At 45.6% G+C, this 15,085-nt stretch overlaps 1 protein-coding gene across 1 annotated transcript in view; it reads right to left on the reverse strand.

Moving 5' to 3' along the window:
• RELL1 (RELT like 1) overlaps positions 1 to 11,528 on the reverse strand; it is a 73,503-nt gene extending 61,975 nt beyond the window's left edge. Inside the window, exon 1 of the mRNA XM_061164539.1 lies at positions 11,316 to 11,528. Coding sequence (XP_061020522.1) covers positions 11,316 to 11,403 — 88 coding nt within the window. The 5' untranslated portion in view covers positions 11,404 to 11,528. The remainder of the gene's footprint in view (positions 1 to 11,315) is intronic.
• Between the last annotated feature and the right edge of the window lie 3,557 nt (positions 11,529 to 15,085).

Below are 15,085 nucleotides of genomic sequence, written 5' to 3' on the forward strand. Positions count from 1 at the left end.
TTATGTCTAATATATCCCATGACTTATTTATTTTATAACTAGAAGTTTGTATCTCTTAATCCCCTTCATCTATTTCAGCCATCCCCCACCTCCCATCCTCAGGTTCTTTACAAATCTCCAACCACTCAACTAAACTTATCTGGCCACTTGAGAAGGGTAATGGCATAACTGTCTAATCTGTGTCTTTTCAGGAAGCTGAAATTGATTTTAAAAAATATCTCCCTCAAGCCAGAATTTTATAAAAGTCATTTCGAAATCAAATGACATGTAAACTGAATTAGTCCCTTGAAATATTTACTCTAAAAGTAAATAGACAATTTCTGAAGAATTCCTTGGATAATCGCCCATTTTCCACTAAGAACAAAATCTACATTCAATTAATAAGCTGCCTTAGTTTTCTCTTTAAGTAGATGGACCTACAATGAAAAAGTAAGTGATAATAATAAACACATATAAGACCTTTCTTTCACCAGTAGTGCTGAGCATGGAGTACATGCAATTTCACATAACAAAGAAGAACATTTGGGATCAATGAACATGTATATAGCTCTGGTTTCCCCTCATCTAGGAAAGCCCTCATGGCTCAGTCAGTGAAGAATCTGTCTGCAATGCAGGAGATCCAGGTTCAATTCCTGGGTTAGGACAATCCCCTGGAGAAGGAAATGGCAATCCACGCCATGGACAGAGGAGCCTAGCAGGCTACAGTCCATGGGGTCTCAAGGGTTGGACACGACTTAGCGACTAACCCACCACCACCCCCTCATCCAGGACTTGAATGAGACATTTCCCTTCTCTTCGTCTTGGCCATCCCTCTGTACGTCTGTTTCCTCATTTCTACAAAACAGAGAATACAGCAACCTGCTCCTTGTACCAGTTGCAAAAAATAAATCTGATCAAGAAATCAAATACTTGTGTGTCTTATATGCTCTGCTGTCTACTTAAGACAGAACACAGTGGAAACAACTGCCTATAACTCTATGCCTATAACTCTAATAACATAGAATACTGCCTTGGCAATCAAGGGTGGGAAATGAGCTTTACCTTCAAAACATGTACTAATGGACTCAAGGTATATATTTGGGCTTCCCTTGTGGCTCAGCTGGTAAAGAATCAACCTCCAATGCCAGAGACCTGGGTTTGATCCCTGGGATGAGAAGATCCCCTGGAGAAGGGAAAGGCTACCAACTGCAGTATTCTGGCCTGGAGAATTCCATGGACTGTATAGCCCATGGGGTCACAGAGTTGGACACGACTGAGTGACTTGCACTTTCACTTCAAAATATGTATTCATAGACTCAAGGTATATATTCACAGAAGGAGATATTCATGGTGAGTATATATAGGAAAGCTTTCCCGGCAGTATTATCCACAGTTTCAGCCAGAAGGACGGAGAGGAAAACAGGATGACTACCCCAAGAAGAGGGGACGGTTTTCCAGGTTAAGATACGTAGGCAGCATCACCCAGGAAGGAGACAGACATGCAAATTCTCCAGTCCCTTCTGGGACCTACAGACACCGGGGGAGGCGGAGAGTGGCTATCTGTGTTGTGACCAGTCCTATAGTTCATTCTGATGCAGGCTCAAGTTTGGGGATCGATGCGATGACTCTGCTCGCCCTCCCGCCCTTCCATGACCACCTGTCCTCTTCATCTGGTTCATGCCAACACTTTCACAAGGATCGGTTCAAACTTCATTTCTTGCTCAACCAGTACTCCACTCTCGGCCTGCCCCCAGCCCCAGGTCAGGCACGCTGGCCCTGTGCCACACTTGCCTTATCGAGGCAGTAATGACACTTTATCACGATGGCTTGTTTAACTGTCCTCCCTGATAACCTGTGCTGGCTCCATAAAGGCACAGATTGTGTCTGCTTTATTCTCATCACCTCAACCTAGTGCCTCACACACCAGTAAGGCACTTGGCTAGCATTTGCAGAATGAATAAGTAATTTAAAGAATTAACCTGCAGGATTTCCCTGGTGGGCAAGTGGCTGAGACTCCATGCTCCCAGTGCAGTGGGGCTTGGAGTTCAACCTCTGGTTGGGGAACTAGATCGCACACGCCAAGACTAAGAGTTCACTTGAAGCAACTAAAGATCCTGCATGCCACGACTGAGACCCAGTGCAGCCAAATAAATACATGAATATTTAATGAACCTGGGAAAGGTATAAAGGAAAGGCATAAAGTATTATAAAATTGACAGTATGATATGAAATTAACAGATGCATTTAAAGGACCAGTTAGGTAAAGTAAACTTCATGCCTGGATTTGGGTTTTGAAAATCTTTGCATTGAAAATTTTCACTAACACTTTCAAATATATCAATCTCCCACCATATTCGCCTGATAAGGCAGTACTTGCTTACTTTTGTACCGTCATTCTTTTTTCTCCATGACCAGAGTCCTCATCTTAGACTTTTGCAGCAATATAGCCCATAAAACAGTACTGAGATCAAACGATGCTAGATGGGCCGGGGTAGCAGGCAGCACGCGTGCAGGGCTGGAACCTGTGTCTCTTAAGTCTCCTGCATTGGCACCAGTGCCATCTGGGAAGCCCCAGCAGACAGCAGACCTGGGATCTGAACTTGTGTAGCTCTGCTCCGAAATCCAGGCTTTTACCCAATACAGGTGGCTCCAGTGGTAAAGAAATCTGCCTGCCAATGCAGGAGACATGAGACGCTGGTTTTATCCCTCGGTCAGGAAGATGCCCAGGAGGAGGGCATGGCAACCCACCTCTAGTCCGTACTCTTGCCTGGAGAATCCCCACGGACAGAGGAGCCCGGTGGGCTACAGTTTATAAAGGCTGCAAAGAATAGGACACGATGAAGTGATTTAGCACACATGCACGCAGCCCATAAAAACTGGCAGACAAAACTGTCTTTCCAATTTGGGAGGAGAGAGAGGAAACTTACAGCTAAGACTTGTGGGTGACTCTGAAAAGCCTAAGTCTTCGCTTTATTATAAAGAAAAAGCCTCGGGCTGAGTCAGAACACCTGGATTTCAGCTCAGACTTCCTTCCTTCCTCCATTCATTCAAAGGTTTTTAAGGCTCTGCTCTGTTCCAGGTCCTACGCTTGGATCTGTGCCTTGGATGGTGACCAGCATACACACATACACACACATACACACACACTCCCTCGCCAGAACTAATGTTCTGCTACTCCACCACGGGCTATGGCCATTCTGACTCCCATAGACTCCTGAACCTGAAGGTCCCCCATCCGCAAAGGGAGGGTTTAATTAAGACGACCACAGAGTCCCCTCTGACACTAATATGACGTGATTAAAATAACACAATTACTCTCAGAAGTCAGCTGGCCAAAGTCATGCTTCTCAGGGCCTGCTTACCCACCCCAAAGCCAGAGAGCTGAGAACCCAGACCCTGGAGCATGAGGGCCAGGGGCAAGAGGAGAACTTGCCAGAAGCAGCAAAGTGGGGTCCATGCAGTGGAGAGGCAGCTTTAACTCAACGAGAAGAGTCCAAGACAGACTGAAGGATCTGCTTGAGACCTGGCTAAGCCAACTCAGTATCCTCATCTGCTAAACAAGGTTTGAGGACGCTAAGAGCTCTAACGCTGCAGGGCTGTAGCTCATTTGTCCCAGGATGAGACAGTAGGATGGCGTCATCGATTCAATGGACATAAGTCTGAGCAAGCTCTGGGAGATGCTGAAGGACAGGGAAGCCCGGCGAGCCGCAGTCCATGGGGTCACAAACAGTCAGACTCAACTAAGCAACTGAACACCAACCAAGCAACTGACTCAGTTCCTACACCACCCGAAGAAAGCGTCCTACCCCACAGGTTCATACCCTCAAGGCTGCACCCCCACCCCACCCCCAGCAGAAACCAATCCCAAGTCCAGGTTGTCACCTGTGCTTCTGACCAACTGGCTATGCAACCCCCTCACTGAGTATGGTTTAAGTTGCTAGAGTGGCTCAGGGCAACATTTGACTTAGCAGATCACCAGTTTATTATAAAAGGAAGACACAGACAGGAGAGATGCAGAGGATGGGAAAAGAGTGAGGTTTCCACTCACCACGCATTTCAGGCTCTCACCAACCCAGAGGCACACCATCTTGTTATTCAAAATTTCAAAGCGCTTAATCTGCGATCTTCCCCCTGCCTCTTCCCCTTCTCAGAGCTGGCTGGGCAAGGTTGAAAGTTTCAGCTCTATCCCCACCCTCTTTCAGGTGACCAGGCCACCCTGAGGCTATCCAGGGGCACCACCTTAAGCCATCACCAGATTAGTATTCACTCAAAGGGGGCTCCTCACGGAAAAAGACATCCTAATCATTTAGGAAATGTCAAGGGTTTGAGGAACTCTGTGCCAAGAACTGAGGACAGACTAAATATATTTATTATACATATATTACATTTCCCTTGTGGCTCAGATGATAAAGAATCTGCTTGCAATGCAGGAGACCTGGGTTCGATCCTTGGGTTGAGAAGATACCTTGGAGAAGGAAATGGGAACCCAGTTCCCAGAATACTGGGAATGGGAACTCCAGTATTCTTGACTGGAGAATCCCATGGACAGAGGAACCTGGCAAGCTACAGTCCATGGAATCGCAAAGAGTCTGACACAACTGAGAGACTAACACTTTCACTTTCTTTTCATACATATATTATACATCATATATTATTGTTTATGTTATATATATTTCTAATTATATTCTACTTCAACATAACATTCACCACTGAACAATGTTAAGATGAACAATGAGCAGTTATACTCGGGATCATCAAAAAGGACGTCACTAGGACAATCACACCAATCCTAGGGGAAAACTGTCAAAAACAAGATCCACTGGCTAGACAAAAATCAGTTGGTGAATCTTTCAAAATTCTTCCAAAAGGAACGGCTATGTTTTACCCTTCTAAAGATGAACAGTTCCTTTTTTCTTTCTCTCCTACCGTGCCTAATTTTGCAGCTGATGGCTCAGCCCCGCACATCCCCTGCATCTAGCTCACTGGTCCCCACTCCTCCTCCCCTGGGGCACTGGCTCTGCCCCCCTAGCCTCCTCAGCTCCCACCCAAGACACCCCAGACTCAGCAACTGGGCTCTGAGCAAGATGAGTCAGAGCAATAACAGAGGACCTGAAAAGAAAATTCTGGAGCTGGCAGCAACTTCTGTCCCGTCTGAGCTGTGACAGGTCATCTTTGGTTAAGGACACAGAAATATACTTTTTTAGCACCTGCCGTGTGTCAAACACCGAGCCATGCATTCTCGTTTTTATCTCATCTAATCATCATAACAATCCCAAAGAAGCAACGCTGCCATACTTTCTCTACAACACAGATGAGAGCAGCGGGTCACAGGTTTTTTACTGTCTGTCCAACAGGCATTTTCTCCGTGGTTGGCATGCAGGTATACACAGGGATGTGCACACAAAATGGGATGGAGGAGGGAGTCGGGAAGAGCTGGCAGCCGTTTGAGACGAAGAAGGCAGGAAGCTTGGGGCACTGCATAGTGGGGTAGAAAAACCCTGAGTTCCAGAACTTTGGCACAAGCATCTTCAGGGTGAGGTGACTGGGCAGAGGAAGTCAGTTTGCCTGGGGTATCCGCACCCTCCATCATCCTTCCCTCCTCAAAAAGGCCCTTGGGAGGATTCCGTTTATTTCCTCCCTTACAAAGAAAGCTGTGTCAGTAACTGGTGGAGGAACGCAGAGTTTCCATTATAATGTGCATCCTATTATGTCCCATTCCTAAACCCACTTAAAATACTCGAATCCTCAGCTTTACCCAAGTATCTTTACTTTATTAGATACCATGCTAAAATACCCCAGCAGTGCGTCTTTTCACAAAGTGCCACTCATCGGAGGAGTTCTTTTTCTCCATAAGGTATTTTACTATTTTGAGCAGTTTTACATTTGACTGCCCACAAACAAGAAATAGATGAGTTGTGGAAGAGGAAATGCAGGACCATAATCCCTTATCTGAAAACCTGGAGGTCAGATGTGCCTGGGAATTCAGGCTGTAATCCTCAAAAGGTAACACATGCATTTAGCACACATTTTGTAACACTTAGGAATTAAATTCACTAATACTACTGCAGCCAAAACTTTAGCAATATTCAAACTAAGTGAGATAAATAGACACTGTAGAATCCCACACTGGTTCAGGTTAGGTATTACCACCAAGAGGGTATGCAAAAAAACCTCAAAAATCTTTCTGTTTTCAGATTTCTGAATTGTCCACAAAGAATTACAGACATGTGCAATCAGTTCAAATACTAGAAAAAAACAGCCAACCTACCCGTAATCAAAGACGTGCCAATTTAAACAACCAAGGTTCAAATTTTTGCCTCATGTGTCTTAGTTGGTCAGTCATGTCCAACTCTTTGTGACCCCACAGACTGTAGCCCCACAGCCCCTCCAGGCAAGAATACTGGAGTGGATTGCCATTCCCTTCTCCAGAGGATCTTCCCGACCCAGGGAAAGAACCCTGGTCTCCTGCACTGCAGGCAGATTCTTTACTATTTGAGCTACAGGGAAGTCCTACAGGAATTTTTGCCTTATAAGTTAGCAAATATGTTTTGCAGAGAAAATACCAACAATGTCAAAAGTGAGTCCTTTGACCAATGCTGTGAGAATGTAAAATGGGACACCCTTTAGTCACTAAGGTTGGTGTCCCCAGTGGCCTCAAACATAAATACCTTTGACCCCCAACAGTGCCTTTTTAGGAACCCATTTTCTCTGGAAGTCATTGACATCTAGACAAAGCTTTACGCATAGGTATTCACCTAAACAATGAGCTTTAAAATTCACTTAAAAATAATTAGCAAAAACTAAAATCTAAAATGGAAGCACAGTGAGGTAAAATATAGAGAATCCATATAATGGAATATTATGCAGCCACTTTTTGAGTGTATAGAGAAATGGAGAAACCTTTAAGTATAATATTAGGTAAAAAACACAGGGTAAAAAACACAGGAGATCTTTGCATTAAGATCTCCTCCAAGTGGAAAATACATATAGAAGACCAGGCTGACAGGGTTAAGCGCCTTGGGGTAACGAGATCAAAAGTGATTCTCTCCCTTCTTCTCCAAACTTTAAATCTTTCGGGGAATTCTCCAGAAATATCAAGAGCACTGTGTTTTGGCTGAGGGGAAATAGGAAAAAAAAAAAGGTCTGGCTGGCTACTTAACTCCCAGGCAGCGGAAGCAAACTCGTGAATCTGAGGTGTCACTCCAGACTTTCATACATTTACAAGGAACCTATGATTGCAAACCATCACCACCTCCAGAATGAAAACATGTGTGGTCTACCTTTATTAGACAATTTGACTGACATTGTAAGTCTAGTCTAAGGGGCACTGTGGGTAAGAAATACAGGGGGGAAAAAGATACACAGGATAAAAGCTGTATACCACTTTGCCATTTGCCAATACCTTTCAGAGACAATAGCTCATTTATTCCTCACTAGCAGTCAGTAAGGCAAAGATAGGGGTTGGCACATACCCGTTTTACAGGCAAGAAAATAGAGGCAGAGAAAATCACATTCCAGAAAGTGCAGGCACACTTCAAGTCCAGGGTTATGACTTAGAGGTTGGTACTCCTTCCACTGTATCATGTCTTCACACTACTAATGACTCTTTATAAATATCTTTGGGGCTTCGCAGGTGGTGCAGTGGTAAAGAATTTGCCTGCCAGTGCAAGAGACATAAGAGAATCAGGTTCGATCCCTGGGTTGGGAAGATCCCCTGGAGAAGGAAATGGCAACCCATTCCACTATTTTTGCCTGGAAAATTCAATGGACAGAGAAGCCTAACAGGCTACAGGTCATGGAGTCACAGAAGAGTTGACCACAACCTAGCGACTAAACAACAACAACAATATGTAAAAGAAAAACCTGTTTCTCTAAATATCTTAGAATAAAAAGAAATTCCTCACTATAGGGCAAAACAAAATGATCTGGTAATAAAAGGCCTCAGAATTGAACAGATGTGAGTCAGGGTCAAAAGCCCACATACATACTCAAATGACTTGTTCAAGTTAACTTCTCAGGATTCAATTTCCTCATCTATACATGGAGGAATAAAATTATATAGCTAACAGGATGCTGTAAGAATTAAATGATCTTAGTACTTAGACCAGAACCTGCCACAAAACAGGGAGAATAAATACTGCATTGCTTCCTCCAAAAAAGAGTAAAGTGTCTACAGGGTACTAACTGCAAATTCCAATTTTAGTCCTGTTAGCCACACCAGAGTCACTAATCTCTCTGCTTTCAGCAGCCCACCAAATCTTTAGAATTACTGAAGTAACTACCCTACAATTCTCAGAAACCACTCAGCATAATAGTTTTAACCAATGACAATTTCAATCATTTTTATCAATTTTTAAATAACTTCTCTTCTGTCCCAATATGTAATTGAACTTCAACATCAGAGACAAACAATTCTTTAAAAAGTAACAACAAAACCTTTTCCTCCATCACCTGGGTCTTTGATCTCTCTTGTTCAAACTCAACTACTCAAACTCCCAAATAGCAATGGTTGTTTAATTTACTTTGGGGGGATAAGCGGAGAAGATGGGAAATGGCGGGCACATCTCGAGTTTTTCATTTTCTCTTTCAATACAATTTGGGCTCAGAAGCCCAAGCCCCAAAGGGTTGCTTTCTCGAAACATCCTGCCCACTGACTACGAAGAACATAGATACACAGCCAAGCAGCTACCTGGCCAAAGAACAACCCAGAATTTAATAAAGCTTATCGTGAGCATCTAAACAAGGAGTCAGGAGGCTGGATGGAAGCCGACAGAGTCCCAGGAGAGGGCACCTCTCATTCACCAGTCCCTGGTCCTTTTCAGTCCACTCCTTACTCAAAGGCTATGTCCATTGTCTGCAGAGAAACTAAGTCCTAAGTAACCAGAGAACTTAAAGACATAAATAAGCCAAGTGTGGAAAACCATCCCTTCTGGTGCAGGGGTATACAATTTCAAATGCTGCTACCAAGACAGAAGCTTAAAGAGGTTCTACTAGGCAGGAAGTCAAAGAGACATTGCCACTACCCACTGTGCACATAACTATCCTTATTTTCTCTGCTTCCCAAAGTCTGATAACCCCACACTGATCAATACTATGATGTCCTAAACTCCCTATCCTGGAACCCCAACAAGACACCGAAGTTGATTTCTGTTCTATTTTCTCTCTGAGGAGCAGTGAGGTATAGGGAAAGGAGAATGAACTTTGGACTCAAGCAGGCTGGGTTATCAAAGATAAAGATACATATAGATACACACACACACCCCTCCTAGTGGTTCTGCTTCTCTGACTGAATGCTGAATGATACACTAGTTATGGGATCTTGGACTAATTGTTTAACCTCTCTGGGCCTCAGATGCTGCACTGGAAATAAGAACTTCATAGAATCATGAGAAATAACTATAAAAATGAATATCAAGTGCCCAGCTCAAAGCTTGACACATAACAGATACTCAACATTTCTCCCAACTTTCTCCCTACTTCCCTAAACCAAGCCTACAAAAGTTAACACTGTCTTAGCTTCCGTGGGCACCAGATGTTAGCTGCTCAGGGCATATTTTCTCCATGAAACAGGTCTCAAGTCACATTGGCACATCTGTACTCTGTACTGTTTCCTTTTAGATATGTCCTTCTTCTGAAGTGTTATACTGCGTAATTAAGAGCTTTCATCATTTCATTCCAGTTCGGAAAGCTGGTGCTGCTCAAAGATCCATCAAAATACATCCTCACACTATGGAAGGATTTCTCCCGCTATGACTGATTACATGCATCATGTGCTGAATTTTTAACAACTTCCCTCCCAGGTTAAGCTCTTCAAATTCTGGAGCAACTGATTCTAGCCCTGCAAGTACTGTTTACAAACTGAGGTCCAATGTGAACCTGATGATGCCCCTATCTGGGCTTCCCTGGTGGCTCAGACGGTAAAGAACCCACCTGCAGTGCATGAGACCTGGGTTCGATCCCTGGGTCTGGGAAGATCCCCTGGAGAAGGGAATGGCTATCCACTTCAGTATTCTTGCCTGGAAAATTCCATGGACAGAGGAGCTTGGCGGGCTACAGTCCATGAGGTTCCAAAGAGTCAGACACAACTGAGCGACTAACATTTTCACTTTCATGCCCCTACCTGTCTCAGTAATGGTATGCAGGGTGAAACCCCAAATCTCTCATCCAATAATACATGTCACTAGTGCCCATTTCCTCAGGGTGGTTGGCTGAAGGAAATACGGATCTGCTAATAAAGACTCAAGAGACACACCGTTCTGTTCCCTTCCTAACATATTCTGGTTTCTATGAAAGAGTGAAGACCAGGGAGCTAAGCCAGTTTTTTGAAACCGCTGCAAGCAAGCAGATTCTTCTCAGGAGAGAAGAGCAGTATATGTGTTTTTAGGAAGGAGATAGTCATGGTTGGAAGGCTTCCAGTTACTTGCTTATTATTTGGACCTGAAGAGGAGCTGCTCAAGGTTATAAGGGTTTGCTGACGTAAGATTCCAGGCTGTAGTAACCCCAATTGGCCAAGAAGGTATACATTTATTATTTTAACTACTGCTGCGAGGTGGCAATTAAGAGGGGACAAGTGGTAAGGAATCCCTAGCGTCTATAGTTATAAAAACAAGAGTGTGAAAGAGGAAGGACTTCCGTGAAAGTTACACCTCGTCTTAGATTTCAATTAAAAACTCGTGTTCCAGGTTCATCACTGGAGACAGTATTTTATCATCCCTGCTGATGGCTTCCTGCTCTGACCACAGAAGGTTCCTCTTGTGGTGACAGGAATCAACTCAAAGAAGAAGGAAAGGTAAGTTTACAAACTCGCCTGCCCTTTTTCCAAAACTGATGCTAAAATAAAACATGGAAAGAAAGTGGAACTCCTCAAGGCTTTAAGATTTAAATTAAAAAAAAAGAGGGAGGAGGAAGCCGGCGACAACAGCGCACCGGGTCGCCGGTGTCACGATCTTCCGCTCGCGGGCCCTTTGAGGACAAGGGCAGGAAAGGGGTCCGCAGGGCTCCGGGTCGCTCTACCCAGGCGGAAGCGCTCCCCAGGAAGGCAAGAGCCCGCCCGGGTCTCTACAGGCCACATAGCTCAGAGGCGGGGGCGGGGGGGGGCCGGGAACAGGTTCTCGCAGCAGCCGAGAAGAGAGAAGGCGGGAGCCCAGCGGGCGGGAAGGAAGGGCCGGGAGCCATCGCCACGCGCCGCGCCCGACCCGGGCCACCCCAGGACAGCCAGATGCTCAGCGCCACGATCCCGCAGCTGTGCCAAGACCAGGGAAGCTGGGGGCTCAGCGGCGCAGCAGTCCGGATCCCTTGCGCTCTCCTGCGCGCCCCAGCCGCGACAAGGCACTCACCCGAGGCGACTAGCGGCGAACTCACGGCGCCTCCCACGAAGACAGCAGCGGCGAGCACGGCGGACCCCGGGAGTCCCCGCGGAGCCATCGCGCAGTCCCTTCGCCCTCCTCCCCCGGGGCGCCACGTCCCGGGCTGCAGCTGTGAGCGCAGCTCTGGGGTCCGCGGGCCGGCAGGCTTAGTCTTAGCAGGGTTCAGCCCCCGCGCTGCGCGCCCCGCCCCGCTCCTCAGGCCACACCCACCCGAGCCCAGCCCCGCCTCTCCCAGCCGAGCTCCGGGCTCCGCCTGCACCAGCAGGAGGCGCACCCAGTGACCCCGCCCCCGGGCCCGCCCACCTCGGCCTGGTCCCGCCTCTCCCCTTCGCCCCCGCTTCCTCTAGGTCCGCAGCTCCCGCTGCCGGGATTAGGCTACGGTCCCGCCCGCAGAGCCAGCCCCACCCTCCTGTCCGCGCTCGCGCGCTCCCTTTCCCAGAACCGCGGGACAGCCGGTGTTAGCGCGGTAGCCTGGGGTCGGGGCAGGGTCGCCGGGGCTTGTCCTCCCGGACGCCTGGACTAGACGGGCGTGGGAAGAGAAAAAGACAACAGGTCTGGAAGCTCTGGATGGGCGTACATGGACAGCGCTGGAATGGTCAGGATCTCTTTTCTCTGCCGGCATCTCCATTCAGGTGGCATTCCCCTCGGTGACTGGTCTGGAGAGGGGCGCTGCACGGGATGACAAGTTTCAATGTTTGAAAATGAGGAAAGTCAAATCATTTAAATTTCTTCCTATCTCCACTTCCATTTAAGCTGTTCCTATTGGGGAGAAAAACCTCTACTATCTCTAGAAACAAATTGCGTTTGTTTTTAAATCGTGTGCCCACATTACACCTTGCAAATACTTCTACGAAGTGACTCTTAAAGTGCTTAGTCACTTATTATCTCCTTGTATGATCACTGCCTCAGATATGCGGATGACACCACCCTTTTGGCAGAAAGTGAAGAGGAACTAAAAAGCCTCTTGATGAAAGTGAAAGAGGAGAGTGAAAAAGTTGGCTCAACATTCAGAAAACTAAGATCATGGCATCTGGTCCCATCATGGGAAATAGATGGGGAAACAGTGGAAACAGTGTCAGACTTTATTTTGGGGGGCTCCAGAGTCACTGCAGATGGTGATTCCAGCCATGAAATTAAAAGACGCTTACTCCTTGGAAGGAAAGTTATGACCAACCTAGATAGCATATTAAAAAGCAGAGACATTACTTTACCAACAAATGTCCATCCAGTCAAGGCTATGGTTTTTCCAGTGGTCATGTATGGATGTGAGAGTTGGACTGTGAAGAAAGCTGAGCGCTGAAAAATTAATGCTTTTGAACTGTGGTGTTGGAGAAGACTCTTGAGAGTCCCTTGGACTGCAAGGAGATCCAACCAGTCCATCCTAAAGGAGATCAGTCCTGGGTGTCCATTGGAAGGACTGATGCTGAAGCTGAAACTCCAATACTTTGTCCACCTCATGCGAAGTGTTGACTCATTGGAAAAGACCCTGATGCTTGGAGGGATTGGGGGCAGGAGGAGAAGGGGCTGACAGAGGATGAGATGGCTGGATGGTATCACCGACTCAATGGACATGAGTTTGAGTAAATTCCGGGAGTTGATGATGGACAGGGAGGCCTGGCGTGCTGCGATTCATGGGGTCTCAAAGAATCGGACACGACTGAGCGACTGAACTGAACTGAACTGATCGTCACTGCCAGCTCTGTGAAGTAAGTAGTATCCTTATTTCACAGGCTAGGGTGTAAACCGACGATGATCAGGCCACCATGATAAATTGAGATCAATTGGTCTTCACTGTGTGTGCTCACTGTTGTGTCCTCCCCGCCTGGCTCAAGGACTGTACACACACTATGCACTACGGAAGAGGTCAGAAGTGGTTTTTGAAGTTGAATTATCATCACAAGGAGCAGTTGACCTCAGAGTCTTTCTCTGAGTAGATTCCTCTTTGCATGCGTCCTCATGGACTGCAACCCACCAGGTTCCTCTGTCCATGGAATTATCCAGGCAAGAATACTGGAGTGGGTTGCCATTTCCTCCTCGAGGGCTTCCTCCCAACCCAAGGATCAACCTGTTGTCTCCTGTGCTCCCACATGGGCAGGCAGATTCTTTACCACTGGGCTACCTGGGAAGCCAGTTCCCTATTTACTGCCCTTTAGAGATGCCTTCTGAAACAGAGAGGTCAGGTCTTAAACAAATGTTCAAGAACACGAACAAGAGGACGAGGTGGGCACTGGAGGTTCTCACAGAACACACTCTTGTTTGGCCTGTTAGTCTTGGATTTTCAAAGGAGGACTCTTTAGTCTCTTCACTGAGTCTTCTCCACAGTCTGCTAGACTCTCACAAACATGTACACTGATGTGGGAATTCCCAGGGAAAGCAGCTTAGGCCACTACAGGTGGCTGAAGCTGAGGGGTGGCCCTTTGAAGACAAAGGAGGCTATGTGTGTCCTTTGCACTATTATCCACACATCCTGCAATCTGGCAGGTAAAGCAGTTTATTCTAACTCAAATACAGAGTAGCTGCAGGAGAAAGAGGCCCATGTGGGTTTCTAATTTAAAAAAAGAAGAAAAAGAAGGAGTCCTGGGCCTAGAAATTAAACTATAAATTATAAGTTGTAGCCGGAACCAGGAACCAGTTACATAATTTGCAGAGTCTTGTGTAAAATGAAAACTTTTTTTCAAAATTACGAATTTCAAGATAGCCATAATCTGGTATGGAGCCTCTCGAAGCTTGAGGCCCTGTGTGCATCATATACCCATAAAGCCAGTTATTGTTTGGGAACTTAAAATGTAGCCAAATGATTGAACCAAGATATCTCTTCAAAATGACAAATATTTTTAAAAGAGAATAGTGTTTCACTCTTTTCTTACAGATTGAACTTACTATTAAAAAGACAGGACCATTTTTAACAACATATTTGAGTTGGATGTCTGCTTGTGGCTCTCCAGAAATAAAAGTACAATCCAGTAGTTAAAGTTAGAGGAGATCTCAGTAATCATCTGCCAAGCCACTCATTTTGCAGATGAGAGATAGTTAATTGTCTTGCCTGCTATCTCATTGCTAGTGTGAGCCAGAATTGGAACCTAAGGCTCTAAAATTTTCCTTGTCAGACTTTTCCATAACACTTAGCTGCTTGACTAAGTGTTTTACCATAGATATTTTACTGTAACGGAACCTCACGTACATGCATTTGCACGTCTTGTTAATGGAAAGAGGGAGAGAGGGAAGATGGGAGGAAGGAAAGAAACGAAGCTTCACTTATTTTCCAGGTACTTAATCCTACAGATTTGTTCACTCAACTTAAAAAGCCCCACATATGCATTATCTAAAAGTGATTACCTGCTGTTTTATTTTAAATGTGAAGACATCAATGTGATTGAAGCTCTCATTCATATTAGGAAGGGTTTGCCATATTTCTTCTGAGGAAATAAAAATTTAACCTCCCGAGACTAAATAATTTTCCCTTTTTTTTTTTTTTTCCAGAAATAAAATTAAAGAATCACAAGTAGAGATAGTTGTAATATTAGCTCTCCTTTACTCATCTTTTAGATTTAACTCGATCCTGGGGCAAACACTTTTCCTGTGTTCCGTCATCAGATCTTCACAATTTTATATTTGGGTAAATATTATTACTGATCCTCACTTCAGAGTTTAAGAGATTAGGATTTGCGGGATGAAGGCATTTACCCAAGTCTCACAGCTGCCTGGACTCAAACTCACGGTCAGCTCACTCCAAGCCTACA

Source organism: Dama dama, chromosome 17 (assembly GCF_033118175.1).
Source record: "Dama dama isolate Ldn47 chromosome 17, ASM3311817v1, whole genome shotgun sequence".
Classification (NCBI taxonomy): domain Eukaryota; kingdom Metazoa; phylum Chordata; class Mammalia; order Artiodactyla; family Cervidae; genus Dama; species Dama dama.